General features: G+C 41.5%; 1 protein-coding gene across 4 annotated transcripts in view; it reads left to right on the top strand.

The window, feature by feature from the left end:
- The window catches only part of PNPLA7 (patatin like phospholipase domain containing 7), a 134,000-nt gene that overhangs the window by 37,084 nt on the left and 68,965 nt on the right, over positions 1-27,951 (top strand). For all 4 annotated transcript variants that reach the window (XM_052814281.1, XM_052814282.1, XM_052814280.1 and 1 more), the window contains 3 exons: positions 550-681; positions 1,927-2,050; positions 17,206-17,319. In XM_052814281.1, the coding sequence (XP_052670241.1) occupies positions 550-681; positions 1,927-2,050; positions 17,206-17,319 (370 nt within the window). The remainder of the gene's footprint in view (positions 1-549; positions 682-1,926; positions 2,051-17,205; positions 17,320-27,951) is intronic.

Genomic DNA, 27,951 nt, shown 5'->3' with positions numbered 1-27,951 from the left:
ATACAGAGCAGGTCTCTTATTTTTAAGAGCATCAGACTTTACATATAATGTGGTTCTGACCTGATATAAAACCTAGGGGAAACTGTGAGCATGTGCACGTGTGAGAGACTGAGAAGTGCAGAACGGCAGGAAGGGATAATCTTCTGGACAGTGTGAACATTTCCCTCGGTCATAAGAGACCTGGGTGAAGGGGGGTTGGGAGGGTGGATCATAAACAAGAGCTAGCATGGCTCCCATCCATCTCACTGCTCACTTAAAGAAGAGAATTGGGCCAGACAGCAGGACTAGCTAGCATCCTACTAGCATAGTCCTGCTGCTACTAGGACAGTGCTGACTTTGAGTGACATTTAATTTGGGCTAGGTTGGAAGGTTGGCCAGCCCCATAATTGGTCAAATTATCACTGATGTAGTGTGGTTGTGGCAATAGTGGAGTGTGTGTATCACTAACTTCTGAATTAACGTCTGCCCAGTTGCATTGGGATGTTGCGCCTGTGCATACCTATTCCTATTTTGGGGAAGTACTTCAATAACACTTTTTTTTTTTTCGAGGATAATGCGGGAGCAGCCAAGCGTAGTTCTTGGTGTGGCCCACACTGTTGTGAAGAGAATGTCCCCGTTTGTTAGGCAGATTGACTTTGCCCTGGATTGGATGGAGGTTGAGGCTGGGCGAGCTGTTTACAGGTGAGATGTGGACAAAATTGTATGTTGTCTGTTGAATATTTTAAGTTTTCATAGTTAAGGAGCTGTGCTCCCTTGGTGATATATAGAATAAGAAACTCATTGGACTAAATTTATCAACCATTCCATCAAGTTTATCTGTTTGCCTATTCTGAGATTATTTTCTTTCTGTAGTGCCCTTCAACATTGCTTCAGTCTCTTGTCTCCAGGTGTTACTACAATTTTTGCATACTATTCCTCATCCTTTGTGTTGTCTCAGCAAGCTTTTAAAGTGACAGATTAAGACCTAGACAGTTGTATGTTCCTGTGGTAGTTTCTGCATTGTTAAGGGCACGAATGTCTATTGGTCAGAGTATTTCAGCCTTTCTAAAATAAACAACAAAACTCAAAGGTAATTCAGTTAGGCTTATTCAAGAGTAAATTGAAAATTGGCACTGCACTGTATGTTTAAGGGGCAAAAGTTATCCTTGGGAAAACTTAGTTTTATGGATTTTTGTACTAGGATGCATTTTAACCATTCAACGGTTGCTGCAGTGGTGGGAGAATAAAGGTCTAATTAGTATGTGTTCTGTATAATTGTAATTTTAATTTTTATAACTATACCTGCAGCACCAATGCTAATGGAAGTTTTGGATTACTTTGTGCATCAAAGCAGTCATAGCTGTCAATGTCTTATTAAAATCTTTTGGAATTCCTTGCGTTAGTTTTAACTCCACTACCAGAAGTACGGCATTTCATCCATGTGCTAGGTTATGCTCGAAATCTGCATTCCAAACAGCACTCTTAATCATGCAAAGAGGATATAGGAAGAACTTCCTGATAGACTAAGATGGCTGCACCAAAAGGAATCCAAATACTGAGCCATTTGGGGTTTTTTCTCCTTGATGTGCAGAATTTCTCTGCGTATCCATATTGACCTTGCAATGACAACAAGCTCCTGCTGTAACCAGTAATGAACCTGTTGTCTCCCCTAGAGACCACTTGCATCCTGGTCATCTGCTTCCACAGCTAACATTAACTAGTTGTGCAAAGCATGTACATTTCAACATTAAACATATTTCCAAGTCACCTTTTAACAGATGCCTGTTTAGTTTCTTGTTTGCTTGTTATGTTTAACTGTTAGTTAAACATTTTCCAATGTCCTCTAAGCCAGGTAGGGAAAGATGATCAACTTATTAAAAGACTCTAGATGCATTTGCTGAGCAAAGATGCTTCACTAATCCTTATTATTGATTATTCTTTCTGCAGGCAGGGTGACAAGTCTGACTGCACATACATTGTGTTGAATGGTCGACTTCGCTCAGTTATACGGATGGATGATGGAAAAAAGCACCTGACTGGTGAATATGGCCGAGGAGACTTAATCGGAGTGGTAAGAGCAAGTTTCAAAAGTGAATTGTTTGGCTGAGAAACTGGTATTGACTCCACACTAAAAAACAAAATCTTGTTCTGATTGGTTGTTAATCTTAGTTAAGGGCTTTCACAAGTTGAAAAGATGGAAAATCCCTTCTACCTTGGAAACTTTATATAATAATACATGAATGGGATTATTAGATTTGGTTTGAAAAGAAAGGTAAACAAAAAAAAGACACAACCAAACCAAAAAGCCCTGCACAATGCTCTTTTGTGATATGGATTACTTGCTTTCACATTAAAAGGAGTTCAGCCTGTTAGTAGAATAGCTCAGGAAGAATTTCAGGAATGTGCACTAAATGGTGATTTGAATAAATCTAGTGTCATAGAAAGATTCAGTTTGGCTGGGGCCTGCTGTGGAAGTGTGTAGTCCAGCCTCCTCTAAGTTAGCAGAGATAACTTCAAAGCTGCATCAGGTTGTTCAGGGAATGTGTAGTTATTAAAAGTTACTAAAGCAACATTTATCCATGTTTAACTTCTCTGCTATGTTCATTTTTTGTTCCTCAGACCTAGTTAACAACTGAAATAGGAGTCATACATCATAAATATGCATGGTTTGTTTGATTTTTTTTTTTAAATTTTTTTTTTTATATTTAAAATTAGAAGGTTTCCAAAGTTCTGAGATTGTTGTTCAGGCCCTCTTCTGCTTTCTGAGCTGAAAACTAAACATTTAATGTGTATCTGTTTGTAGCCAGAATTAGCGTAGTTCTGAATAAAGAAAACATGAGAGTTGGTATTAGTACTATGGGAAGAAATTCTTGTTTATAGAGATCAAGAAGAAGAGGAATGAGGAGTATAAGGCTGTTTCCCTCTAGAGAGCTGATTGAAGATTGTGCAGATTGCAAAAGGTGATGGTTTTGAAAGTGGTGTGATCCAGCATTTGAGTGTTACCCACTGGTGTAAGAGGTTGTCCTCTGCTACCTTGCCTCTTTCCCTTGATCATTGGCTATGTCTACATATAGTCTACAATGAGACTCTGTCTCTGTAGCTAGGGCAGGAATACAACATCAGCATGTGAGACCTAGTTGTCTCTGATGGCAAATGGATCACAGACCGCTATCTGTATTGTAAAGTGTTCGTGGCAGAGGCCTTGTGTGCACTGAGAGACTGGGAACTGACCTAACATCTGAGTTTTTTTTCTTGAGAGAGGTAAAAAGTTTTCTTGTAAGGAGCGTGAAGTCTGTGGACATTTTCGGGGTGTGTTCACAACTCATTTTCACTTGCCTAGTAACTTTGAAATAAATTGTATATCATTCGGAAGCGAGTGCAGTAGTGTACAAGAGGCGATTCTGGTGATAGTCCCAGCAGAAGACAAAGGTTGTCTGGACTGGTGACTGCATTGTATTCTTTGAGTTATATGTGGACACTAACAATATCTTCCCAAGATCAGTGCTACTTCTGGCTGAGGAGTTTTGTTGGCTTGGGACTGTATTTGGAGAAGCAGGTCTATTCTTGAGTGTGCTAGGTACACTCAAAAATTTTATTTCTTTGTTTTTTTCTTTTTTGGGCTACCTCTTTGGGATATCTCATTAAATGTAAAATGACATGGTTTGACAGGAATGAAAGCTGAGATCTTTGTGACTAATCATGCTGGTACAAGGCCTTTTCGTGTGTGAATAAGGGTTTGTCAGTTTTGACTCATACAAACATTTTCCAGCTCGTTTCCCTGCTTTCTTTCACCAGGGGTAATCTGGAGCTCCACTGTGAAGATTCTGGAGTTTTGCAGAGCTCCCAGGTTAAAACAACAGAGCTGCTGTTCTACTTTTTGAAAGCAGTTTTGAGTAACAGCGGAGCATACGGTCTAAACTCTACCTCCCTGTACGAGCACTAGTGCCGACTTTGGCATAACATTTCATGCTGGCTCAACTGTTTATCTGGTGAGGAGAGAGGGAGGTTGATTTGGTGGATGGACTGGGACATGTTTGCTGTAACGGTGCCATGTTGGCTGGTGAGTCCCTAGGCCTGGATGCAGAAATACCCATATAATGTATGTTTAAACCATAAGTCACTTTTCTGGATCCATGTTATGACATGAATCATTCTGAAGACCTTTGTGACTCCATGGATGTCATCTACTCCTTCCTACCCACAGCTTCCAGGCCCACTGACTCATGCTGCCATTTGTTGAACGAATCTCGATGCTCTGGCTGTCTTTTGAAAACATGGGGGAGGATTTGTAAAGATTGCCAAGATTAATGTAGCTGTTCTTTGCAGAGGGCATTAGTAAAATGACGTTTTTCCTTTTAAAAAGATTTGTTTATCCCCTTCTGCAGGATCTGTTATAAACCTTTAAAAGCCTGCTGTAGCGTTGGGTTTTTTCCCTGAAAGTAAAGTAATTGGAGGGTTCTAGGTGCTTGCAGGGAATGAAATTAGCAGTTGATATTGGTAATTGGTATTTTGGTCAACTGATGGCATGTTCCTCCCTGAAACCCCTCCAAGACCCCCCCATGTCATTTGGAACTGTGGGCACTAACAAAATACAAGACTCTTGTAGTTGATGTATTTTTGTTTATTGCCTTTATTTCAGAATTTTAAAAGTGCTGTGTGTCATATGCATAAGAGATGAGTATCTGCCATTTCTGCTTTCAAAAGAAAAGCACTGAAAAATGAAGGATTTCAGAAAGATGTTAATTTTCAAGCATGTGCGTGCACTCTCAAGGCTAAACTTGTGGCTCAAACTGTTTTGTTCCTTATACTGACTCAATGGCATCTGTTTCTGAGGTCTGTCGATTCAGGGGGAGAAGAACAGATTAGAAACTAAAGCCTCCCTGTGTAGTTACTTGAGGAGCTAACGAGGATAGTTATGTCAGGGGAAAATGATACCTATTCCCTGGGAGTCTTTTTGGAGGGATGCTGCCAGCTGCTTGCTGCTGCTGACCCTATCAATGGGCAATTCCAGTTGCTGTATCTGGTCAAATCAAGACAAAACGTGATTGAAGACCTTCCAGGTAGTTCTTAAGACAGTCATGAATCTGGGAGATAATTCCCTTGCATCTGAAATACAGTTGACCACTTGAAAGACAGTTGACAGAAATCCTGTTGTCTAGAGACTATGATTTGACCTATTTTGAGGGGAATCTTACAATTTGTTGGTGCCATTGCTACAGATGTAGTTGTGGAAAAATGTTGAAATGTTAATTTTATTAAACTGTTATGTGAGATAAATGGTAACTCTTCTATCGTCATTTCTACCATGCCCAGGTGACCGCAGAGGAAATCAGAAAAGCCCACTGGGTGTTGATAGAGTGAAAGGGGCTTCTTTTCACTAAGTTATTTGTTAAAAATGCTTATATTAGTCTCTCATTTTTTTTCTTGATGTTGCTGCTTTAGTTCTGATCTTGGTTAACTGCTGCAAATTGTAGTTTTTACTCTTCTTATCTTGCTCTCATTAACACATTGTTGTCTGAGAGGATTCCTTTTCATTTGTTTATGACTGATATCAGGTAAACTGGCCCAGGCTTTGACATTTAGTGTTGTCTCTAGCACTGCTGATGAGACTGGGGCAGTTATTCAGTATTTCTTTACAACCTGCAAAATAGGTGGTCCCAGATGGGTTACAGGATCACAACTCCAAGCATCTGTTGAGATGGGTGTTCTTTGCTTTTTGCATTGTTGAAAAGATACTAGTGGGTGAGGAGAAGGGAAAAAAACCCCAACAGAATTATCTTGCAGAATAATCTCCTGCTGAATAAAAGTTATTTGTATACTGCCTACTCTCTTCAAATATCTGGATGTGATAGAACCTTCTATGCAATTACCTTTTTATGCAAGTCAACACTGTCTTAACTGGGTTCCTGAGGAATGGCTGCAGTGTTGGTAAGATGACTAATTGCCAGGTAGTTCTTAGGGGCCTCAGTGACAGCTGTTGAACTTACAATATTTTTAAAAGCTGGGCTCTTATGTAGTTTATAGCTAGACTTATTGGTAGCCACCTGCCTCATAAAACTGTTGTCTGCAGTGTCTTACCAGCAAACCAGTCAGCTTTCAAAAATGCCCTACTGAGCGGGAAAGTTGCAGTAATGTTTTGGTTAATTCAAGATCCTTTCTGCTTCTTTTTAACTGGAATGCCCCTTCTTATTAGTAGGATTATACCCAGTTGTTTTGGGGTAGCAAAATAGCAAAACAAGTGCAGAAAGGCATTTGTGCACTAATGCTTTCTTTTAAGCAGGCCAGCACGAGTGATAAATTGCAGAAAAAGAATCCTCATCTGCCAGTGCTGCGGCATACCAGTTCTGCTGTGGAAAAAATCACGCTTTACATTCTAGAAATAATGGCTCTCTTAAGTGTTTTTAGATGTTAAGCTGTTCATCTCATTAATACAGTTAAATGTGCATGGCTTTTTTTCTGTCTATAAAGTTGAAAACCAAGAAGAATCTGTAAATGGCTTATAATTTGCTGAGGGATTTGGAGCATTGTCCTTTTGAAATGTAACACTGTTAGAAATCTTTAATCGCTGAGCAATCCTCAAAGGAAACACACCAGTATCAGGATTACAATTGTCAGGCTTTTGTTTTTTATCAGTATTAATGTTATTATACACCACCATCTTTTGACACTACCACAGCCAGCTGGATAGCCTTGTACCCTTGACAACCGCACTAAAACAGGGCAAGTTCTACTCTGTTAAGGCTGGTTTACTTTGTCATTTTTAAGTGTGTGGATGTTTTTTGCCAATTAGTTGCATGTAATTTTTTCAGACTGTGAATTCTTCTGTTTCTAAAGCTTTAAGTCACTAAAAAAACAGATTTCGGGTTAATTCAGGTTAGTGGTGCCTCAGGCACTCTCTGTGCACGGCCCATATCTGGGGAAACTGGAGGCGGATGAGGTCCAAGAACTGAGCTGGAAGACGTGGTTCTGAAAGGGAGGTGTTCTCTTTCCAACTCTTCCACCGTCTGTCTTGGTAATACATTGCTAAAAATTATTATTTGCCTAGCAGCATCTTAGGTGTGAAATTGTATTTTAAAAGCCCCCAAACAAAAACCCCAAACCAACCGACACCTCCTCCCTCCCTCCAAATGAACAAACAAAACCCAAACCAAAATGCAAACCACACAACAGCAAGCCCCCCAGTATTTACCAGCAGTGAAGTGAGAGGAAGCTCTGAGAAATGAGTTCACATTTGCACAGCTGAATTAGTGTCAGACTGAAATTAGAAGCTCGGTGTCCTGATTTCCAAACCCATCTTGAGGGTGGTTTTGGCTGAATTCAAGTCACTGATCTGAGCCATCTGAACTTCAGTTTCCTACGAGCATCTTCACTTAGAGTGTTTGCTGCTGAGTACTGTCTATTTTTCTGACTTTTCTCTACAAGAATTCATTCTTTTATCCACAACAAAATTCATTTTTTGTCTTTATTTCCCTCAAGTTCTAACAGCTGATGAAGGTAAGAGACCATTCATAACTGAAAATTGTTGTGGTACAGTTTAGTGGTATCATCACTGGCTGGGAAAACCACAGGCACGTTTTTGACAGGATCTGGTGTTAAATTATCTGGCATTAATGTTATGTGGGTAAATCATTTGGCTTTGTAGCTGCCACAGATAAAACTGCAGAAAGCTTTATCTTCTTAGCCAAATTCTCTTTAGACTATCAGGATCTTTGATGACAGATCGTGATAAAAGTTGTGACCTGCTGGGTTTCAGATAGGTGATTTAATACATCAAACTGTCATTCCTTAAGCTATTTTGTGTCTCCCTCCTGCTTCCAGCTGAACTCCCTTGTGATAACATCATTGTTAGTGTCCAGCTATCAGCTAACTCTTGATACAACTTCTGATCCACCTTCAGGACAGTCTTGCACTTCCCTTGCCTTCTGCTCCTTTCTCCCTTCCATTTTGAGAAATGCTGCATCAAACTAGGCTGGCTTGTGAATGGCAAGACTTAATACTGCATCCCCTTTAACCTTTGCAAAGTGCACAAATAAGTTGTTAGCAAAAGACATTATTTTTATTTTTTTTCTTGATTAGAACTTTTCTTTTTGGCAAGCATCATTGAGTAAGAGAGAGAGCGTGATTGTCTTCATCATGAAAACACTTGGAGGGCAGCAAGTACTGGGAAGCAGAGTCTAGCAGAGGTGACAAAGTATTTATGCGGGAAGAGTCAGCAGTAGAGGACGGGGAAAGAATATTGCTAAAGTTCCAGCCAGGTTTGGTATTCTTGTGTGAAGCTAAGTCAAAGGCAATCAGATCTCTCCTTTGTTGGAAAGTGTTTGAGCAGGTCATGATCGCCAATTGGACACTCACAAATCTAAGGGACCAGATGGGATCCATCCAAGAGTACTGAGGGAACTGGTGGAGGTGCTTGCCAAGCCACTCTCCATCATCTATCAGCAATCCTGGTCAATGGGGAAGGTCCCGGATGACTGGAGGCTTGCCAATGTGACTCCCATTTATAAGAAGGGTCAGAGGGAGGATCCGGGGAACTACAGGCCTGTCAGCCTGACCTCGGTACCGGGGAAGATCATGGAACAGTTTGTCTTGAGAGCGCTCACATGGCATGTGCAGGACAAACAGGGGATCAGGCCCAGTCAGCATGGGTTTACGAAAGGCAGGTCCTGCTTGACCAACCTGATCTCCTTCTGTGACCAGGTGACCTGCCTAGTGGATGAGGGGAAGGCTGTGGATGTTGTCTACCTCGACTTCAGCAAGGCCTTTGGCACTGTCTCTCATGGCATACTCCTTGAGAAGCTGGCGTCTCATGGCTTGGACAAGTGTACTCTTCGCTGGGTGAAAAACTGGCTGGATGGCCGAGCCCAGAGGGTTGTGGTGAATGGGGTGAAATCCAGTTGGTGGTGGGTCACAAGTGGTGTTCCCCAGGGCTCGGTGTTGGGGCCGGTTCTGTTTAGTATCTTTATCAATGATCTGGATGAGGGGATCAAGTGCACCCTCAGCAAGTTTGCAGACAACACCAAGTTGGGAGGGAGGGTTGATCTGTGTGAGGGTAGGAAAGCTCTACAGAGGGGTCTGGACAGGCTGGGTCGATGGGCAGAGGCCAATTGTATGAGGTTCAACAAGATCAGGTGCTGGGTCCTGCACTTGGGTCACAACAACCGCATGCAGCACTACAGGCTGGGAAAGTGGTTGGAAAGCTGCCTGGCAGAAAAAGCCCTGGGGGTGCTGGTTGACATCCAGCTGAATATGAGCCAGCAGTGTGCCCAGGTGGCCAAGAAGGCGAACGGCATCCTGGCCTGTATCAGGAACAGTGTGGCCAGCAGGAACAGGGAGGTGGTTGTTCCCCTGTACTTGGCACTGGTGAGGCCGCACCTCGAGTCCTGTGTTCAGTTTTGGGCCCCTCACTACAGGAAAGACATGGAGGTGCTGGAGCGTGTCCAGAGAAGGGCAACCAAGTTGGTGAGGGGCCTGGAGCACAAGTCTTATAAGGAGCGGCTGAGGGAGCTGGGGTTGTTCAGTCTGGAGAAGAGGAGGCTGAGGGGAGACCTTATCGCTCTCTACAACTCCCTGAAGGGGGGCTGTAGTGAGGTGGGTGCTGGTCTCTTCTGTCAGGTGTCTGGAGATAGGACGAGAGGAAATGGATTCAAGTTGTGGCAGGGGAGGTTTAGGTTGGATATTAGGAAAAATTGCTTTACTGAAAGGGTTGTCGGGTATTGGAACAGGCTGCCTAGGGAAGTGGTTGATTCACCATCCCTGGAGGTATTCAAAAAGCGACTGGACAGGGTACTCCAGGGCATGGTTTAGTGGGCATGGTTGATGGTTGGACTCGATGATCTTGAAGGTCTTTTCCAACCTAAATGATTCTATGATTCTATGCTCTGTTATCTCTTCTTCCATTGTTGAAATTCAGGTAAGAGGAGCATGCTGCATGCCTGTAAGTGGCATTGCACTTGCAGATACTCTTCAGACAACCTGGATAAATTTGATGGATTTGTTGTGGTTTGTGTGTGTGTTGTTCAGATAGCTTTTTGGTATGGTGTTTGGTGGTGTTTTGACTGTAATGTTGGATTAGGGGAGCAAAACGTGCATGCAACTTCTCATCTTTTTTATAGCCACATGTATATAAGGAGTGAAACTTAAATACACTAGGTAGGACTGTTATCAGTTCCCTTCCCCAGCTATAATCTTTCCCTTTTCTGTCCCTTAATGATGTTCGCTGCTGCAACAGGACTGTCATTGCACTGCTACAAAACGCAGGCTCAGTCTTTTGGGGAGAACCTGTAGCATGACTACCACTGCCTTAATTACAAAAGGTAGCAAGCTCAGTCTTGTTTAATTTTTACATATATTTTATATCTATACTTACACATACACAAATATAGATATACAAAGTAAGACTCGTGTGTATGAGTGTGTGTATATGTATGTAAGTCTTTTATGTTTTTATATATGTATATACATATATATATTAAAAAAAAAGAGAGGGTGGTTTGGATTCTTTCTGCACAGCTGAAGTGCTGGATGTCCTCAGTCACGGGGTTAACTTGGCACATGAAAGATTGCAGAAGGTGGTTGTTAGAACAACTTTAAAGAGTACATGATGTACTGCATTCATCCGCTGGCACTGCTCCCACAAATAGCATCGATTTGCAGCTTGTCTGGTTGCTCTTCCCACTCATTCATTGCTTCCAGCAGTGTCTCCTCCTTTGTCCTTTTCTGATACAAACAAGTTAATGTTTCAGATACTTCCGAACTGATGGCTGGAGGAAACACCTTTGAGAATTAGCATCCTTTGCTGCTTCAGGTGCAAATGAGCTGAAGAAGGGTCTGAGGGCAGCTTGTTTAAAAGAGGAAAAAAAAATTGTTCCGTGTAGTGTTTGGTAGCCCTTCATGTAACATTGATTATGTTACATCGCTGTCTTCGGTTGCAGCAGCATCATCTCCTGTCCTTGTCTAGCAAAAACACTGCTGTGAAAATCCACACGTGTGCGTCTGTTTTGTGCCTGTGCTGTTCCAGTGCTTGTGTTGACCATTGAGATATGGGTGTGCCACCTGGTACTTGTGCATCTGACTTGTTGCCTATCCCTTTTCTTGAGCCTCCTAAATTATCAGCAGATGTCAGTGTTGATATTTCTTCTTCTTATGCCTCCACGGGTGCCTCTACACTTCCTTGCATAGTGTATTTCATCCCTGTCCCTTGTGTTTCCCACTGTCTTGTGATGGTCCTTGCCCAGTGCCTTTGGGTGAGCAGTTGGTTTTGCGTAGCACTTGGCGTGGTTCAGGATGGATGTTGTGTAAGGAGAGAGCAAGGAGGCAGTTTTGGCAGATGGACCTCTGAGACGTTTGTCTTTTCAGTGGGGAGCTGGGGTGTCTGTGCAGGGTGTGTGCACTGGCAGCGGCACCACAGTTGTGCTGGGAAGCGTCTGTCTGAAATGCTGCACCCCGCACAGGATAGTCCATGCCCTCCTCCCTTGATGATGCTGGTAGAAGCTATGCTTGTGTTGGAGAGAAGAAAATGCCTTTTTACTATTTTTGTTTTAGAGTTCTCACTTTGTTTTGTTAGGTGTGATGCTACTTTCATTGAAGCACGACTGGATGTGTCCTGACTGATCTCCCTGGCACGCTCTTTTGTTAAGAGGGTGCATGTTTGTGGGCTGCTGGGTCTTGCCAAAGCGCCTTGTGTCAGCATGAAAACTTGAAGCCTACAAATATGAGGCTAATTGACAGGTGGCGATTGTGGCTTCACGAATGAAGATTTGAAAGATGAAGAGTTTAAGTTACATAATTTAATAATCCTTGGGGTCCTAACCTGCTTCCTAGGGTCTTGTTGTAAGTGATGCTTTTATTTCTGTGGCTTGCTGCTCCCTCTTACTGCATCATGTCCAGGGGGTGGCAGTGCAAGGGCTGAAATGCAGGGTACCCTTCATGTGGAAAGATTACTGCTTTTTGTGAGCTGGTAGCAAGGAAAAGATTGATATGAGAGAAGGAAATATGATATATGAGAGAATAAAAGATTCTCGGGTGGAATACTAGCCATAATGAAGAGAAACTGAAAGCAGTATATTACAAAATGGATGGGAAGGGAACGCACAGGAAGAGCCACAAGAGTGTATAAATGTGCTGCTGGTTGAAGGCTGGCGAGAATGGACCTGTGACTATAAACATGGTCCTGTTGACTTCCATTGCTCATTTGGACTGGACCTGTCTACTCTTGCACTAGACATACTTGAAAACTCACTTGAAAAGAAATAATCTACACAAGAAACTATTTTCAAATTATTTACATTTTATTATTTGCTGACTATTAGAAAAGTCACCCAGTAATTTGTCAAAGTGAGGCTGAATTTGTACGGAGCAGCAACATTTTATTGCCAGGAGATAGACTAACATAAACCAGCCCCAGTTCTGGTCAAGTCCTCCATGAAGTCTCAGAGATGCTCTAAGCATGAGAATAGCTGTGCTTATTGCACTGGGGCTATGCACACACTTAAAATTAAGCAAATATTCAAAGTGCTTTGTTGGATGTAGCTCAAAAAGGAATTTGGAGTAATTAGATCAACTTGCAGAAGACAACACTTGCTAGTTTTTACTTTCCAACTGTGTAATTTGGAAAGCTGTAAGAAGAACTGTCAGGGATGACTGTTGAAAATGAAGTCAAAAGAGGTCATGAGAATATAAATTGCTTTTTCCCCTCCTTTTAAAAGATTTACAATAGCACTTTTTCTTTGTAAAGAACTTGGAAGCCAGGGTTGTGAATCATGTGCATTGTATGTGGTGGATGCATCATACATGTTTTTGTCACTATTTTAATACTGAACTAAGAGAAGATACCAGAAACCTAGCTGTCAGAATTAACTGAAACAGTAAAAAGAGCAAAGTACTATTTATAGTTGGGTTTAGGGTTTTGTTGTTTGTTTGGGTTTTTTTTCTTTTTGTTAGTGTTAGGAACAATAGAACTGCAACAGTGCAGGAGGGATCATCATCTATGGTAATATTCATGATCAATTACAAGAACCACAGAGTATATAACAATCTAAATTGATATGTGCTCCTTGATGCAAATTCTTACAGCATTTGAGGCATTGCTTCATGCAGCTCTTAGAGGAAATGGAAGTAAAGGCAATAATGGATGGACAGATTCTTGAGGGTGTGATGGAGGTAGGCAGGAGATGTTGATGCTTGCTGTAAACGAGGAGCCAAAGGGTAGACCTTGGAGACAGGTGAGGAATGAATGGAACATTTAGCATTTTTGCATGGCTGCTAAAATAAGGCATAGCAGTTGGATTTCAAAGAGCGATGGATTTCAAAGTGGAAATAGCACTATAATGTATGTGTGCTGAGCTTACAACATGAAGGAAAAGTGAACAACACTAGATAACAAGATGGCAAAGAGAATAGCCAGTCCAGATAGAGCAGGAGAGGTGATGGGCTCAAGCATTCAGTGAACTCTAGGAAAACTGGAGGGTGGCTTGAGAGAGAGAGGAGGAGCAAGGATGGCATATGGGTGAATTAAAAATGGAAAAAGACCAGAAATGGGCAGTGAGGCAGAACTTTAGAGGCTTGTTACTAAGGAGAAGGAATGGGTGTTATGGGAGAAGAACCAGAGGTGTACTATTGCCTCAAGCAGAATATATCGTATTGACTTGAATTTGAAAAGAAGTGGGAAAGAATCCACTGATTCTTTCTTGCACTGGAGCAAAAGTTGTAGCTGTGTTCATGCTGGGTAAATGATGATAATGGTAGTCTGGGAAGGAGCTCAGAAGAGAGCCTTGGATGATTATATATACAAATATATGCTGCCTCCCAGTCAGGTTGAATAAGGTTTGGAAAATAATAATAATACTATTTCTTGAAATGTTTGTTTATTAATGTTATTATGGAGGTGTCTTTGTGGTGTTTGCTGCAGCCGTGGTGGGTGATCAAAATGTTAACTGTCTTTTTTATGACCAAGGGAATAATCTTATGGGGCTGATCTTCCGATCACAGGTGGATTTTACTCATATTAAAGTTCAAGCTAGATCTCTAAGTCTTGTAGTATTTACAAACCTGGAAAAATAAGAAAACTTGTTCAAAAGGTTCACTGGCCAGAAGAGCCCAAGGATTTGAAGGTGGCTTAAGACTGAAATAATTTTAAGTACTCATGTTGCATGAAACTTCTTTTTTTCTAAGCAAGAAGAAAAAACTCTGAGTAGATGATATCTCAAATGGTTTATTAAGAATAAATACAAAGAAGAAAAGTATCATTTACAGGGGAGAACTACAACTCAATGTTAGACTATGTGTTTGATGTCCAAAAAAAGGTGAGAACAGCCAAATACCTGTTTGATTTGGCAGATTCCCATGTGCAGAAAATCTAAAACTGGTGCAAAGAAGGCTTTATAAGCACAGGGTATAAAGAGGGGAGAGGTGAGAATGTAGTGAAGGTTGAGAATAATTCTTCAGATGGTCCAAATGTTGCACAAGAGCCCTCTCGCTTCTGGTCAAGAGGAAGTATTTTATTAATAGTTTGGAATAACTAATAAAAATGGAGATTGGGAACTGAGATGATAATATCCAAGTGGAAAGCAAAATTTCAGTTTCTTGGTATACAGTGTCTGGGACCCAGATATTTTCCATGCTAGAATACCAGGTTGTATTTGCATGAAAATATCGAAGCTAATAGCAAGACTTACATAGTACCTGCATGTAAGAGTAGTACAAGATCCAATTTCTGTAATCTGTTGGGAATTACATTCAACAAATTCCCTGCAATTGCAGGGGTCTGTAACGCTGGTGGTGTTGCAAATGCCACTTGCTCCAGAGATTTGAATCCTTGTGGAGGAGGTTTGAAAAAGGTCTTCATCTCCTCCCTGATCTGCCTGGGGAACAATTAGAAAAGACAAAGTCACAGTTGGGGGAGAAAAAAAAATCCCTGAGGCTTTGTTTTAAAGTTAAAATTTAATTCCCTTTTTTACAAATCCCATCTTTTCTGAAAGACTTGTGAGCCCTTTGGAGCACAGTTAATTTTATGCACTCATATATCACAAAAAGAGTAGAAAAGGATGTTAGACACTTTGAGGGTTTTTCTTCTTTATAGAAATTAAGCTCAATTGGGTGATGACTGGCTGAGAGGAAAGGTTTTATTTTAACAATTGAAACTCTTAACCTGCTTTCAGGATAAGGAAACTAAATTATGGAGCCAAAAACTGTGATAAAAAGCTGGTAATAGGGGAGAGAGATAAACAGAAGATGTTATACAACCATTTGGGGAACCTCAAGGGGACTTGTTTCTCCATAAATGTGTGTACAAAGATGGCATGACCTTTTTTTCCCCTTCTATATGATTAGTTTAAAATGTGATTACATAACAAAACATCCCTGGCATCTGAATAAAAAACAAAGGCTAGGTCTTGCAAAACGTAGCGACTTTAAATTTACTTGTGCAGTTTTTCATGCATAGCAGTTGGTGTTGATTAAACTCTTCTGCACTAGCTAGAGTTAATATTAGCAGGCTGATCTCAGCTTTCTGGACTAACTGCAAGTTTTTGAGATCTAGATGTTCTGGCTGTCTGAATTGTCCATGTTGTGCACATGTTGTCTTCCAGGAATGCACTCGTGTTGAAAGTGGGGTCATGGAGTTGCGTGTTTTAAATTAATTTTCTTCTACTGTGGGCAGAAGTACATGCCTTGCAGAGCTTAGCCATTGTACAGGGCATTATACACGTTGCATTAACTTTTTGTGTGTCTGATCCCCTAGTTCTGTAATGAAAGCATTGCTTGTGTTGGAATTTGCTGTAAACATAGACTTTGGAACAAATTCTGAAAAAAAAACCCCCCAAATCAAACAGAAAAACCCATCAAGCCCCCCAACCCAAACCAAACAATTATAAGCTGATAGATTATTTGTTTCTTTTTCTACTGGAAAACTTAAAATGAAAAGTCATGTTCACTTTTATTCTGTCTGTGAATTGCAGTTAGTGAGGAATTTTTTTGTTTGTGTTTTAACCTTAGTAATTACAGCTACTACAGTGACAACCATTTTTTTCGAAACAACTTATCTATGGATTTTAAACCCAGTAAACATTGCCTGTTGCTAAAATTGCAAAACTGAACACCAGGCTGTTTCTAAGCAATTAAATGTTGTAGCTCACGCCTGAGCTCTGAATGACGCCATCTCGCCTGGCAGGCTATCTCATTAAGCATGTGAAGATATTTCACTAGGGAATTTGATTTCTGCATTTCAGAACAAAATAAGAGCTGGTGGTGGGTCCATGCTCTGCAGATGGTACAGTTGGGGAATCGGGGAACAGCTGCATTTTGCAGAGTAGGCTTTTAGAACCTGGTTTTGTTTATATTGTGTCAGCTTCTCCCTGTAAAGGAGAGTATCTCTGTATTCATTTTTATTGCGTTATCATTTTCTTCTTTAAACTTCTACTCTCAATAAAATAAATGTTTCTAGGTGAAATAATGGGGCACTATTCAGGTAGGTGTGTACTGTCAGGTTTTCCTGTTTACGTAGCACAGATACACATGCATATGTTAAAAAAAAAAAAAACCCAAACCAACACAACAACAACTGGAAAAGCAAAGCTCACTTCTGGCCAAAACGTGCCAATTTGCTCCTCGCCCCTTTCTTTAATTTTTAGGAAGTCTTGATTATTTCAAGGTTGTCAGTATTCAGCTTCTGAAAGTAAAATGAAAGTAATTTCAGGGTAGCATTGAGGAAAGAAGAAAGAGTAGTAGAGAAGTGGGGTTTTCCTGTCTCTTAGATGGCTTTATCACAATTAAAAATGATGGATTAAAAGATGTAATTGTTGTCGTGATGACGAGTTCATTGTATGCCTCTGGTTTTGTTCTGGCAAGTGTTAAAAGCAGTTCTTACCCTCACTCTGGAGATGCACTGTGTGTGAGAGTTTGCAAAAGCTGAAACAAAACTTTCTCTTGTGATACGGTCTGTCTGGTGCTATGGGTTCTAGTTCTATGAAAACCTGCAACTGTCTGATAGCAGAGTGTGTGCCTGAGATATTTGGATTAAATAGATGCTAATACTTCTTGCAGATGGATGTGCCTTCAGCAAACTCCCTCTGTAAGCACTCTGGGGGGAAAACAGCATTCTGTTTTGAATGTGTGTAAGCAACAAGTATGACAGTCCGGTTCTTGGGAATTGTTCATTTTCTTCATCCTGACATTTGATTTTTGCAACATGTTGTGAATTATCTTTAATGTTTTTGCTATATACTCTTTCAGGTAGAGGCATTAACCCGTCAACCTAGAGCCACAACAGTACATGCAGTCAGAGATTCAGAACTTGCCAAACTCCCAGAAGGAGCACTGACATCTATCAAACGCAAATTCCCCCAGGTAAGAAAATTAAAAGTATTTTCTGTCTATTCAAAAGATGTCTGAGGAGCTAAACCTCTCCATTCGCACCAAGTCCTCTGGGTTTTTTTGTATGATTGATTCATACTGAGAATACATTTTGCTCTCTTTGTCTGCCTGATCTGATCTATACCAGACTTTGACCAGCTTCTCTTCCTTTATCTTCTAATCAATTTTAGCATGTTTTATTGCAGGGCTGTTTTGTGTATCTGGAAGAAGTCCATGCTAAATGCAGGACATGCATATTTAGCAAAGTGGAAATCACTTAGTGCTATTGATAGTAAATGAAAGTTTGACTTCTAAAATCACTTTAAAATGTTGTTATTCATTTGTCTTGCTCACTGGGACCCAAAGTCAGCACTTGGTTATATGTGCCTTTATTTCCAGAGCATTGGTATTTGGGGGTTGGTTTTCCTCTTCCTTGCATTTTAGCCTGCCAATCCTCATTCTGCAACTGCCAGATCTGTCTGTGTCCTGAAGACTCTGATTGCTCCCTTTGAATCCATCAAATCATCCATCATCTTTAATTCACTTGACATTATACCTCTCTCCTGCAAATCTGGAGACTGACGGACTTGAAATTTAATTCTTTTGTCCCTAAGTGCATGAGGGACATTATACTAAGCACTAGCCTTGAAGGAAATTGTTTAATCATGTTACTTCAAATTATTTCTGATTTTTCTTTTTGCTGCCTTTAAGACATATACTTTTTTTACCAGATTTCGTTAAAAAACCCCTGCAAAAGTAATGAACCGAATTAAAATACTTGTATTCTTTTGCTTTCCTAGGATCCATAATAACTTTTTTGATTTTTTTTTTTTTAACTGTAGAATATGAAGCCTGTATTCATGCATTCTCATTTTACAAAAACTGTGGGGTTTTGTCTGTATTATTGCTAGGATAATTACATCATTGCAGTAAGTGTTCAGAAGTTATGTCAATGAAAAATAGTCTTCCTGGTTTCCCTGTAAACATTATTTTTGCTTAAGAGTTTCTGAACTTCTATTGTGGGTTGTTAAGGCACTCCTGTTCTCTAGATTTGAATAGTTCTCTGAGTCTGTTCTTCTCTATTTAATGTAACAGATTTCTTGCTCAGATTTATGAACTGGTAGCAGTGTGCAACTGCTGTTCATAACTAGCCACAAACTGGGTACCAACAGCACAGCATCCTGTCTTGAGTTGCCCGTTTAAATATCACTCTCCTTGTGACTGATCAGAAGTTAGTAAATGAGCCAGGTGGAATTTAAAACCACCTTTCTCCTTACATAGGGATGATTTTAAATGTTACTAGTAGACATTTAAACTGTAAATTACCAGTAAGCACTAAACATTTAGCACTTAGTAATGCCTTGAATGCTGATCTGTGCAAAGGCTGTGTTCTAATTCTGCCTTTTTGTCTGGGGCAAGAATTTATTTCAGTGTCTCTTTTTTTTCCTCTCTTCTCTTTTCCTATTCTACCAGTTGGCAGAGTTGTTTTCCCCTGAAGAGTGCTTTCTGTGGAGGTGTCCATCTTTTTGCATTGCAGTTAAAGTTGAGCTTGAGTGTTACATTTATAGTACAATTCAAAACACTTATTTGTAATAGAATTCAAATGTCTTCCCATGTCTACAGAGTGCAGCCTATCAGCCTCAAATTCCTGACCTTTCTGAATATGGAATTAGTTTTCTCTAGACTTGCATGTAGTTTGGCTAATTAGTTGCAATGAAACAAAATGCTAAAACAGATCTTTTCAGGAAATGTGTTGCAAAAAAGGTTGTTAGAAAAACACATTCTTGCTGCTGTTTGAGATCTCCAAATTCTAAATAGATGCTAAACTGGTATCAAAAATATGAGAGCTTACATTTTTAATATTGGATTATTTTAGAACAAGCATTCAAAATAGAAAGAGGGGTGTAAGATAGACTTTAAGTAGGTGATTTATGTGGTTAATGCCTTCAGACTGTCTTAAGAAGCTAAGATAAAATATTTTTTTTATATGATCTCAAAGTTCTTGTGTCTTCTCTTTTTGTCTGTTAGGTCCATCAGATAAGAGAGGAAGGACAGAAATGAGAGGGAATTGAAGTGATGGAGGAAAACAATAGGGTAGAAAGTTTGAAGTCAAGTAGAAAATAAAAAGTCAACTTTAAAGGAGTATACTGGAGAGAGGTTTTTGAGCTGGAAACTACTAAATTGCATACAAAAAGGTGTAGCTGTTTCTTAGAAAAAGAATCCAGACATTAGAGGATCAAAAGCTGACCATGCCTGAACAATGTCATGCAGCTGCGAAAAAAAATAACTATGTTAACAGAATACTTTTTGGAGTGAAAAGATCCTTGCATTCTCCCTGATATTGGAAAAGCTTCAGTACCAGCCTGTGGCAGCACATTTGAAGGAACAGGCAGACCAAATGAAGAGAGTCTAGAGGACAAAAAGGTGACTGACTGGTGTTTAGAAATATTTACCTATAAAGGCAAAAAGACTGTGAAAGGTTAAGGGAAGACATGGTAGCTATTTTCAAATGTATAAAGTTGTCTTCTGATAGAGAAGGCATAAGCTACTTGCCATATTGGAACAGAGCAAATGGTAGTGTAATGAAATTGCAGCAGCTGGATATTAAGAAAAAGCTGATTCTACTCCCTAGAAAGGCTAAAAGATTGTTACTTGTTTTTATAACCTCTTAAAAAATTATGTTTGAGGTAGTGCTTAGTGCTGAGCAGAGGGATGGGCCAAATTAATTCCCTCTGTCCTATTTTCTTTCCTGTTATTCTAGTGGAGTGATTTATACACAGAATTTATGATGTTGTTTTCCCCATCCAACCAGAAGTAATAAAGTAATGAACGGATAGCAGGTGCAATAGTTTTGAAAGAATTGACTAGGTAGCAAGAGCTAGCTTGTGATTCAGCAGTGTGGTGGAGGGTTTCCCTCTTAGTCCTCTGCAAATTAGAAAACTGTCTTTTAGAGGGGAAAAAAAAAAAAGCAACTCTGCCTCTGCCAAACACATGCTCCCCTACTGACTGGTAAGGTTAAGTTAACCTGAGTCTCACTTGGTGGAATAGTGATCAAGCATTGGTGCTTGTCCCCTGAGTCAGGTGAAATGCACCCTTAGTTCAGAGGAATCCCACACCAGGGAGAATTGCTTTTGTTTTTGTGTTCCTCTTGGCAGCCTCTGTAGAGCCTAAAGAATGTGTATCTTAACAGCCAAGAACTGGCCGGTTCCTGAGACTGAATTACCCTTTCAATTAAGTTACCCTTGAGTTTGTGGTGGGTTGACCCTGGCTGAACACCAGGTGCCCACCAAAGCCATTCTATCACTCCCCCCTCCTCAGCTGGACAGGGGAGAGAAGATATAACAAAGGGCTTGTGGGCTGAGATAAGGACAGGAGAAATCACTCACCAATTACCGTTTCAGGCAAAACAGACTCAACTTGGGGAAAATTAACTCAATTTATTACCAATCAACTAGAGTAGGGTAGTGAGAAATAAAACCAAATCTCAAAACACCTTCCCTCCACCCCTCCCCCTTCCCAGGCACAACTTCATTCCTGGATTCTCTACCTAACCCCCCCAGCGGTGCAGGGGGACAGGGAATGGGGTTTACAGTCAGTTCATCACACGTTATTTCTGCCACTTCATCCTCCTCAGGGGCAGGACTCATCGCACTCTTGCCCTGCTCCAGCGTGGGGTCCCTCCCACGGGAGAGTCCTCCATGAACTTCTCCAATGTGGGTCCTTCCCATGGGCTGCAGTTCTTCACGAACTGCTCCAGCATGGGTCCCTTCCACGGTGTGCAGTCCTTCAGGAGCACACTGCTCCAGCGTGGGTCCCCCACGGGGTCACAAGTCCTGCCAGAAAACCTGCTCCATGGGCTCCTCTCTCCACAGATCCGCAGGTCCTGCCAGGAGCCTGCTCCAGCACGGGCTTCCCACGGGGTCACAGCTTCCTTTGGGCACCCACCTGCTCCGGCGTGGGGTCCTCCATGGGCTGCAGGTGGATATCTGCTCCACTGTGGACCTCCATGGGCAGCAGGGGGACAGCCTGCCTCACCATGGTCTTCCCCACGGGCTGCAGGGGAATCTCTGCTCCGGCGCCTGGAGCATCTCCTCCCCCTCCTTCTTCACTGACCTTGGTGTCTGCAGGGTTGTTTCTCTTACATGTTCTCACTCCTCTCTCCGGCTGCCGTTTCCGTCTGTCCCAACTGTTTCTTCCTTCTTAAATATGTTATCACGGAGGCACTACCACTATTGCTGATTGGCTTGGCCTTGGCCGGCGGCAGGTCTGTCTTAGAGCGGGCTGGTGTTGGCTCTGTTGGACACAGGGGAAGCTTCCAGCAGCTTCCACAGAAGCCACACCTGTAACCCCCCCGCTACCAAAACCTTGCCACACAAAGCCAATACAGAGTTTTACTATTTCCTGTCAAGGGTGAAGAACCCTTTAATTCTAGGATTTAGTGGAGGGACTTCATCTGCCTACTTTTCACCAGTCATGATGTGTTTGTAGATGATCCTGAAAGGGTTCCAACTCTGCAATGCACTGTAAGGAAGTATTACCTGATCGGTAAGAAAATAGTAAACATGGGTGGTGCTTGCCAATGAGAGCAATGTGAAATGAGGGAAATCATGCTCTATTAGTCCGTACAGTAATTCAAGTTCCTTGAGCTGTGATGTACAATCTGGAAAAATTGCACAGCTGATGCTTGGGGAAGCACTGTATGCTTGGTCTCTGTTTTGTCTTCTGCTTGGGGCATCTGCTTTGGTTCCGTCAGGGACAGGATACTGGTCTGCTGGGGTCTTTGGTGTGACCCACTATAGCTCCTGTTATTCCGAGGGATGAAACAGATGGTGAGCACGGGGAATCTAATCTCAGTTATAAGTAACAGCCAAAATTTCAGAGTACATGCCCAGAAATGACAGATGTTGACTTCTAGATCCTGCTTAATGTGCAGAAGTCAAATCTACATCTTCTAGCTTCTCAGGAAAGCATCCCAACCTTGAGTCACTCTGGATATGGCATCCTAGACATTCCCATTTGAAAGTTGTCCACAGCGCAAAACTTCTTTGTTTTCTCGGGACTCATGCCTGAGGGCTACAGCTTGCCAGCATAGCCATTAGGGCACTCAGCCAGTGAGAGCATTTGCTCCTCTGACAGCCTTGGTGCTTGCTTCTGGTGCTGCTTGAAGCTTTTCAGTGTTGCAGGAGTGAAAGGGAATTGATTCTTTCTATTTTCATCACTGCCTTCAGTTCTGAAAAGTAGGACAGAGAATCGGCTCACGATTTTTGGCACCACAAAGCAGTTTCGAAGCAGTAGCAAGAGCGCAGAATCTGTGAACAGTTTACAGAGATGTTCCAACATCAGTGTATAACTTGGATCACGTTTCATAGATTATCTTTGCCTCTACTGAGCTGAGATTGTTTTTATAATTCTAACTTGAAATTTAGACCTGCTGTAGCTGATGGAAATTGCACTGAGAAATTGCTTAGGAGCTGGGGGGAGTGACTGTAAGACAACCTTTTGCATGCTAGAAAATACAGAGTTTTTCTCCATCTTTCTTTTAATTCTCTAAGTCTGCCCTTGGGGTTTAAGTATATTCAGAACCCATCATCCATCTTGAACAGTGAGTCCTGCTATCTTTGTATGCGTATTTTAACCAGAGCTTTTCTGCAGTGGATGGAGCCTTCCCTAGGGTTATCTGCCTTACAAAGTGAGTTCAGTAATGTGCCCTCTTTTCAAAACGCTTCCCTCAGGCATTGTATATATTGTGCATCACGTTATTTAAGTTTGATGTGGCACTGTGGAATAGGTCAGGAGAGGCCATGCTTCTAGATTTTTCTGTATTTGTTCTCATGGCCCATTAAAATAAGTTTTCCTTGACTGTAGGAGAAGTGGATGAGAAAAGGAGAGAAGAAAAATGTTCAGGGGAAGCATGGTCACTGACTGTAGCTGCCTGACATGAGACAGGCAGGAGTGAGCGCTTAGTCATAGCAGTGATGTGACAATGACACTTTTCTTCAAGACACAATTGATCACAAGTGTTAGAAGCTCAAACAGCCCCAGAATAAAGCTTCAGTTCTTCTGTATGCTTTAGCGGCATTTGTAAAGGTGCCAGAAACTGTTGTGAGTGAGCATTTAAGATTTGCTTTGTCACGGTGGTTCTCAAACCATCAGAAGTTTTAATCAGAGACCCCTTGCTAAGCTCCCTGATTCTGTGACAAGCAGGGTGTTCTATCTGATCTGGGGCCATGTAAAGCTTCAATAACACCATGTTTTTATTCAAGGTGAGGATCTAATTTATCTTTCCTCCTCCCTTGTTCCTCAAAAAAAAACCTTAAGAAAGCTGATAGAGGAAAAATCTCAGCTCCTGCTAAGAGCTCCACAGAAATGAACCTGCTATTATGTGAATTTGCATCGCTAAAATGGCCGTTATTACTATTTTACCTCAATGTAGAATAGAAAACCTTTGGCAGCCCTGTTTTCCACGCTAGCTTATTCATGTTGGGTCTCAGTGTGGTAGAAAGCCCTTTTATGTGTCCTTTAACTAAATCACATATGTATGTGAAGGTCTATAACACCCTGCTATGAAGGCACCAATAAATTGTTATTTAACATATTTAATTTAAAGGTGGCCTACTGGATGACTGATTTGAAGTTTTAAAGGCTTAACTACTAAGTATCTTATTTTTAAACTTCAAAGTCACCAGAGAAAGTCCTTAGCTCACCTGCAAGCCATCTTGTTCACTGTGAGAATACTGGTTTTTTTGGATCTGGGTGATGGTAGAGGATCCTCTAGAGAGGATCAGAACAGACTTGGAAAGAAAACCACATTCAGATTTGTAGGGCTATATATCTGTTGGTTGTACAGGATCAAAACTGGCATGCCAGGCTTGTTCCTTGCTTACTTTAGCCAAAGCTGGTTTTCTAAAACAGGAACCTGCAAGAAGACAACACTGACAGGAGATGGTACTGTCCTTCCTAGGGACTGGCCCTTTGCTTTCTTGCATAGGAGCTTTGTTGCTTAGATTTAAAATAGCATACAATTAAACCTGAACCCTAGTGCAGCGTGGAGCAGAGTTGATGAATGTATCTTTTAGTTTTTGTTTTTGTTGTTATGTATGTTTTGTTCTTATATATGTTTCTCCTGTTGTAAAAAAAAATGGATTTGTACTACATAGTACCTTTTACATCAATTAATTCTTACTGTGGATTTGGATATTGGTGTAGATTTTGTGAAGTTTTCCCGTGATTTCTCTAAATCAGTTTTGTTGAAAGTTAGCTAAGATGGGAAGAAGCTTTGTTTGTTACCATCGTTATCTATTAGCAGAATGTCAATTTGCCAGGCAATCCGTACGATTCACAGAATGAAATAAATATCTGTAAGAAAGTATTTTACAGCTGAATTCTCAGGAAAGTCACTTTCAAAAGGGCTTATTGTAAAGCAACTCTTAAGTTTCACAGTTGAATAGGAACAAAAGCTTTAACTGGAACCCAGCCTTGGAAGATTGGCTAGCTGTGGGTAATAGGTTGAAATATTTAAAAGGATTATAAGAATACAACACTGCAGAGTGACCATAACCACTTGGAGTGGGAATTACAGTAGCTGTGAAGCAAGTGGTGCTCAGGATAACACCTAAGACGCGAGATGGATGGAGTAGTCAGCTCTGTGTTTGCACCATCGCTAACAGGTGATGTAGAGCTGTAATACTGCCTGGCCTCATAGTTGAAGGACACTTGTTTTGAAACTGGAATTAGTCATCCTAAAGTAGGCAAATACAGTCCCCTTGGGAATGTGTTTAGTCCTTGACCTGCAATGCAGAGTCTGCAGGTCTGTTGAGTAATTTAACATTTGTTAAGCAGAGGGAAGATTAATGGTTTCCCAGAGCCTTCTCTGTAGCAGATGCAGAAACAGACTTTCATGTTCAATATGAGGGTGCTGGGGGGATTGGAGGCTGCTAAGAGAGCTCGAGTGGGTCTTACTGGGGATGGAGTTGATTTAGAAACAGCCAGGAAGACAACATGTTTCTAGATAGATGAAGTCGTAAGTGATTAAGCAGGGTCAGAGAGGTGGAACTGTGCTGAGGAAAGTGCTCTCTAACACCATTTGAGAAAAAACAGGATAAAGAGTATTTCTGCACTGCACAAAAGTGTTCTGGTGAGTTAATCTGAAAAGGTGAGTAGGTGGGAGGAGGAACAACACTTTATTTCCCTTACAAAATGTGTGTGTCAACTGAATGTCCTGCTCTGGTGCAGGTGTTATGAATTTACACTTGCAGTAGTGTCTGCAAGATCAGGAAAGGTTTTGGGGCTTTTGGAGAATGGTACTGATGTACCTGGAATCTTGAGTAGCTTCTGAGATGGAGATATACTCAGTTTTTTAGACCTGTAAGGTCAGTTTTCTTCCTTCTGGCCTGAAAAGTTTTTTGCATAAGCTCAGGAGAGTGGATTTTTGTTTGCTTTGGGGATTTTTTTGAAAGTTGACTCAGTCATCTTTATGACCCAAGCAGGCTCCATGGCTCTAGAGTCCAGACTTGTGCTGTGAGACCCTATAGATGTATATTTAGGTTGCTGGCAAAGCCTTGTGACCTTTCCGCATCATTTCACAGCTTGAGACGGTAGCAGCGGGTAGGAAAGTGTGCTCCTTGTCCCAAGGGCGAGTTTAACCTGCAGCGTGGCAATTTTAACAGTGTAGCTCTGTTCATGGCTGGCCTTACAACAGAAGTGCCTAATCGATGTCTCTGCTTCTCATTATTGGTTGAAGTAATTAACTGTGATTAACTGAGCAGGATCTGCTCACTGCTAGCACAGTTTCTAATCAGGAGGAATGATAAATTCAATTTCCTCACAAACTAAAACAAGTTTGGCTCTATCCCTAGTACAAGGGATCAAAAAGTTGCATTTACTTTGCAGGCAATTAACAATTCTTGCCTAATTTAGAAACCTCCTGGTGTTCTCAGATAAGTCTGGACTCCAACTCGCTGCCTTTTTGCAGTGCAGATTTTTCTTCAAACCTTAAATCTGAACTGCCTGATTCTGTGCCAGTGGATCAGGCTGCGACTCAGTGTCTTTGGAGAGCGGGGTATGTGTTTGTAGGGCTGGGTGGATGGGTGCTAGAAGAGACTGTAAAATCCAGAATGTGCCACAGGGATGAGCACACCAGACGCTTCCGACTGTGCTGTGAAGGCTGTCTAGCCCTGGGTGATGGTGACACCATGGAAATGAGACAATTTTGCATGTACAGATGTCTGGGAACTGCTCTGCGCTCTTCTGGCAACCATGCTTGGGAAAGACTGGTGTTCACATGGGAGAGCGGGTAGAAGTCTTGCCTACTTTTGGGAAAACAGTACCCAGTCTGTCACTGGCTCAGCTGTGCTGGGGGCAGTGCTGGAGGCTGTATGGCACACCACACCTCTGGAGTATTGAAAACTCAGTGTTTCTTCCAGGTCAGTCCGGTTTTCCCAGCAGTGCTGCCAGAGTTCCTGCCTTCCCCCTCCGCCCAAACCCTCACTGCCAATTCCCAGAGGTTTTCCTACAAAACACAGCTTAATAGGTGGGGTGGGAGTAAGTGACTGCTGAATCACTGCCCAGATGTCTGCACCGAGGTACCTGCCTGCCAGTGCCCTGTTACCTGTATTTCTCCTGCCTCCATCTCCTCCAGGCACACTTGGAATAACTCTGTTTTCCTTCAGTCCCTGTCCAAGACCACCTAGCTCAAGGGCTAATTTCTGCTTGATTCCTCCTCCCCAAGCTAAACCAGCTTCCTCAGTGACACCCCAAGTCCTCTCCCAGGTCCCCTGGCTTCCTTGTTATAGTCTCTTGTGCTGCATTGAGCTGTGCTGCTCCTTCTTGTGCCCTTTTACTGGAGGGGCTAGAATAAAGGTGCTTGGAAACCTGAAGGATGATATTTTTTTTTTGTCTGTTGGTTTTGAATTCTCCCTAGTTGTACTGAATTTGGTGAGAGCTGCTCTGGCTGCCCTGCACAGTAATGGGTGTAGGTCGATCATTGAAGGTTGGGTCTGTTGTCAATGGAGAGATGTGATTTATATTGACTTCCCTGTCAGACAGATGGACAAGTCTCTTTTAAAGGAAAACATTGCCTTTTTGTCAAAGAAAATTTAGTGTATGTAATATAAAACTCCAAGGACGTTTCAGGCCAGTTCTTAGCTCCGATCACAAATTGATGTTCCTTTGATGTTGCCATGACTGCGACAGAGTGACTCATCCTGTTATGGTTAGCAATTTGCTTGTCTTACAAAGTCACCGGGGAAATAATTTTTCCATATCTATACATACCAAGGCTGTAAGGTTTGCTCTAGCAAACAAGACAAATAATATTTCCTGGTAATAGGAGCAGCCAACTGGAAAATGAGACCAATAGGTTCTGTTCTTAGTTCTGTCATTAACCTTGGACATTTTCTTTACCTTAGCTGGAGCTCTCCTTAGCTGTCTATAAAGCAGAAGAAGTTATAAATACAGGAGATGGTTTTAGTAAGTAATTAAAATTCTGACGTTTGAAGTGGTTCAGAAGTGTAAAATGTTCATAACACCTTCCAAAACTGTTTAAGGGAAGTCCTAGTGTGCAGATACAGGTGGTTAGGTGAATGCATGTGAACTGGGTATACCAAGCGCTCTCGAGAGGCAGGTTAT

The sequence above is a fragment of the Harpia harpyja genome, chromosome 19 (genome assembly GCF_026419915.1).
Source record: "Harpia harpyja isolate bHarHar1 chromosome 19, bHarHar1 primary haplotype, whole genome shotgun sequence".
NCBI classification, from domain to species: Eukaryota; Metazoa; Chordata; class Aves; order Accipitriformes; family Accipitridae; genus Harpia; species Harpia harpyja.
The sequence above is the reverse complement of the archived record's forward strand: the minus strand, read 5'-3'. Positions and strand labels throughout refer to the sequence as shown.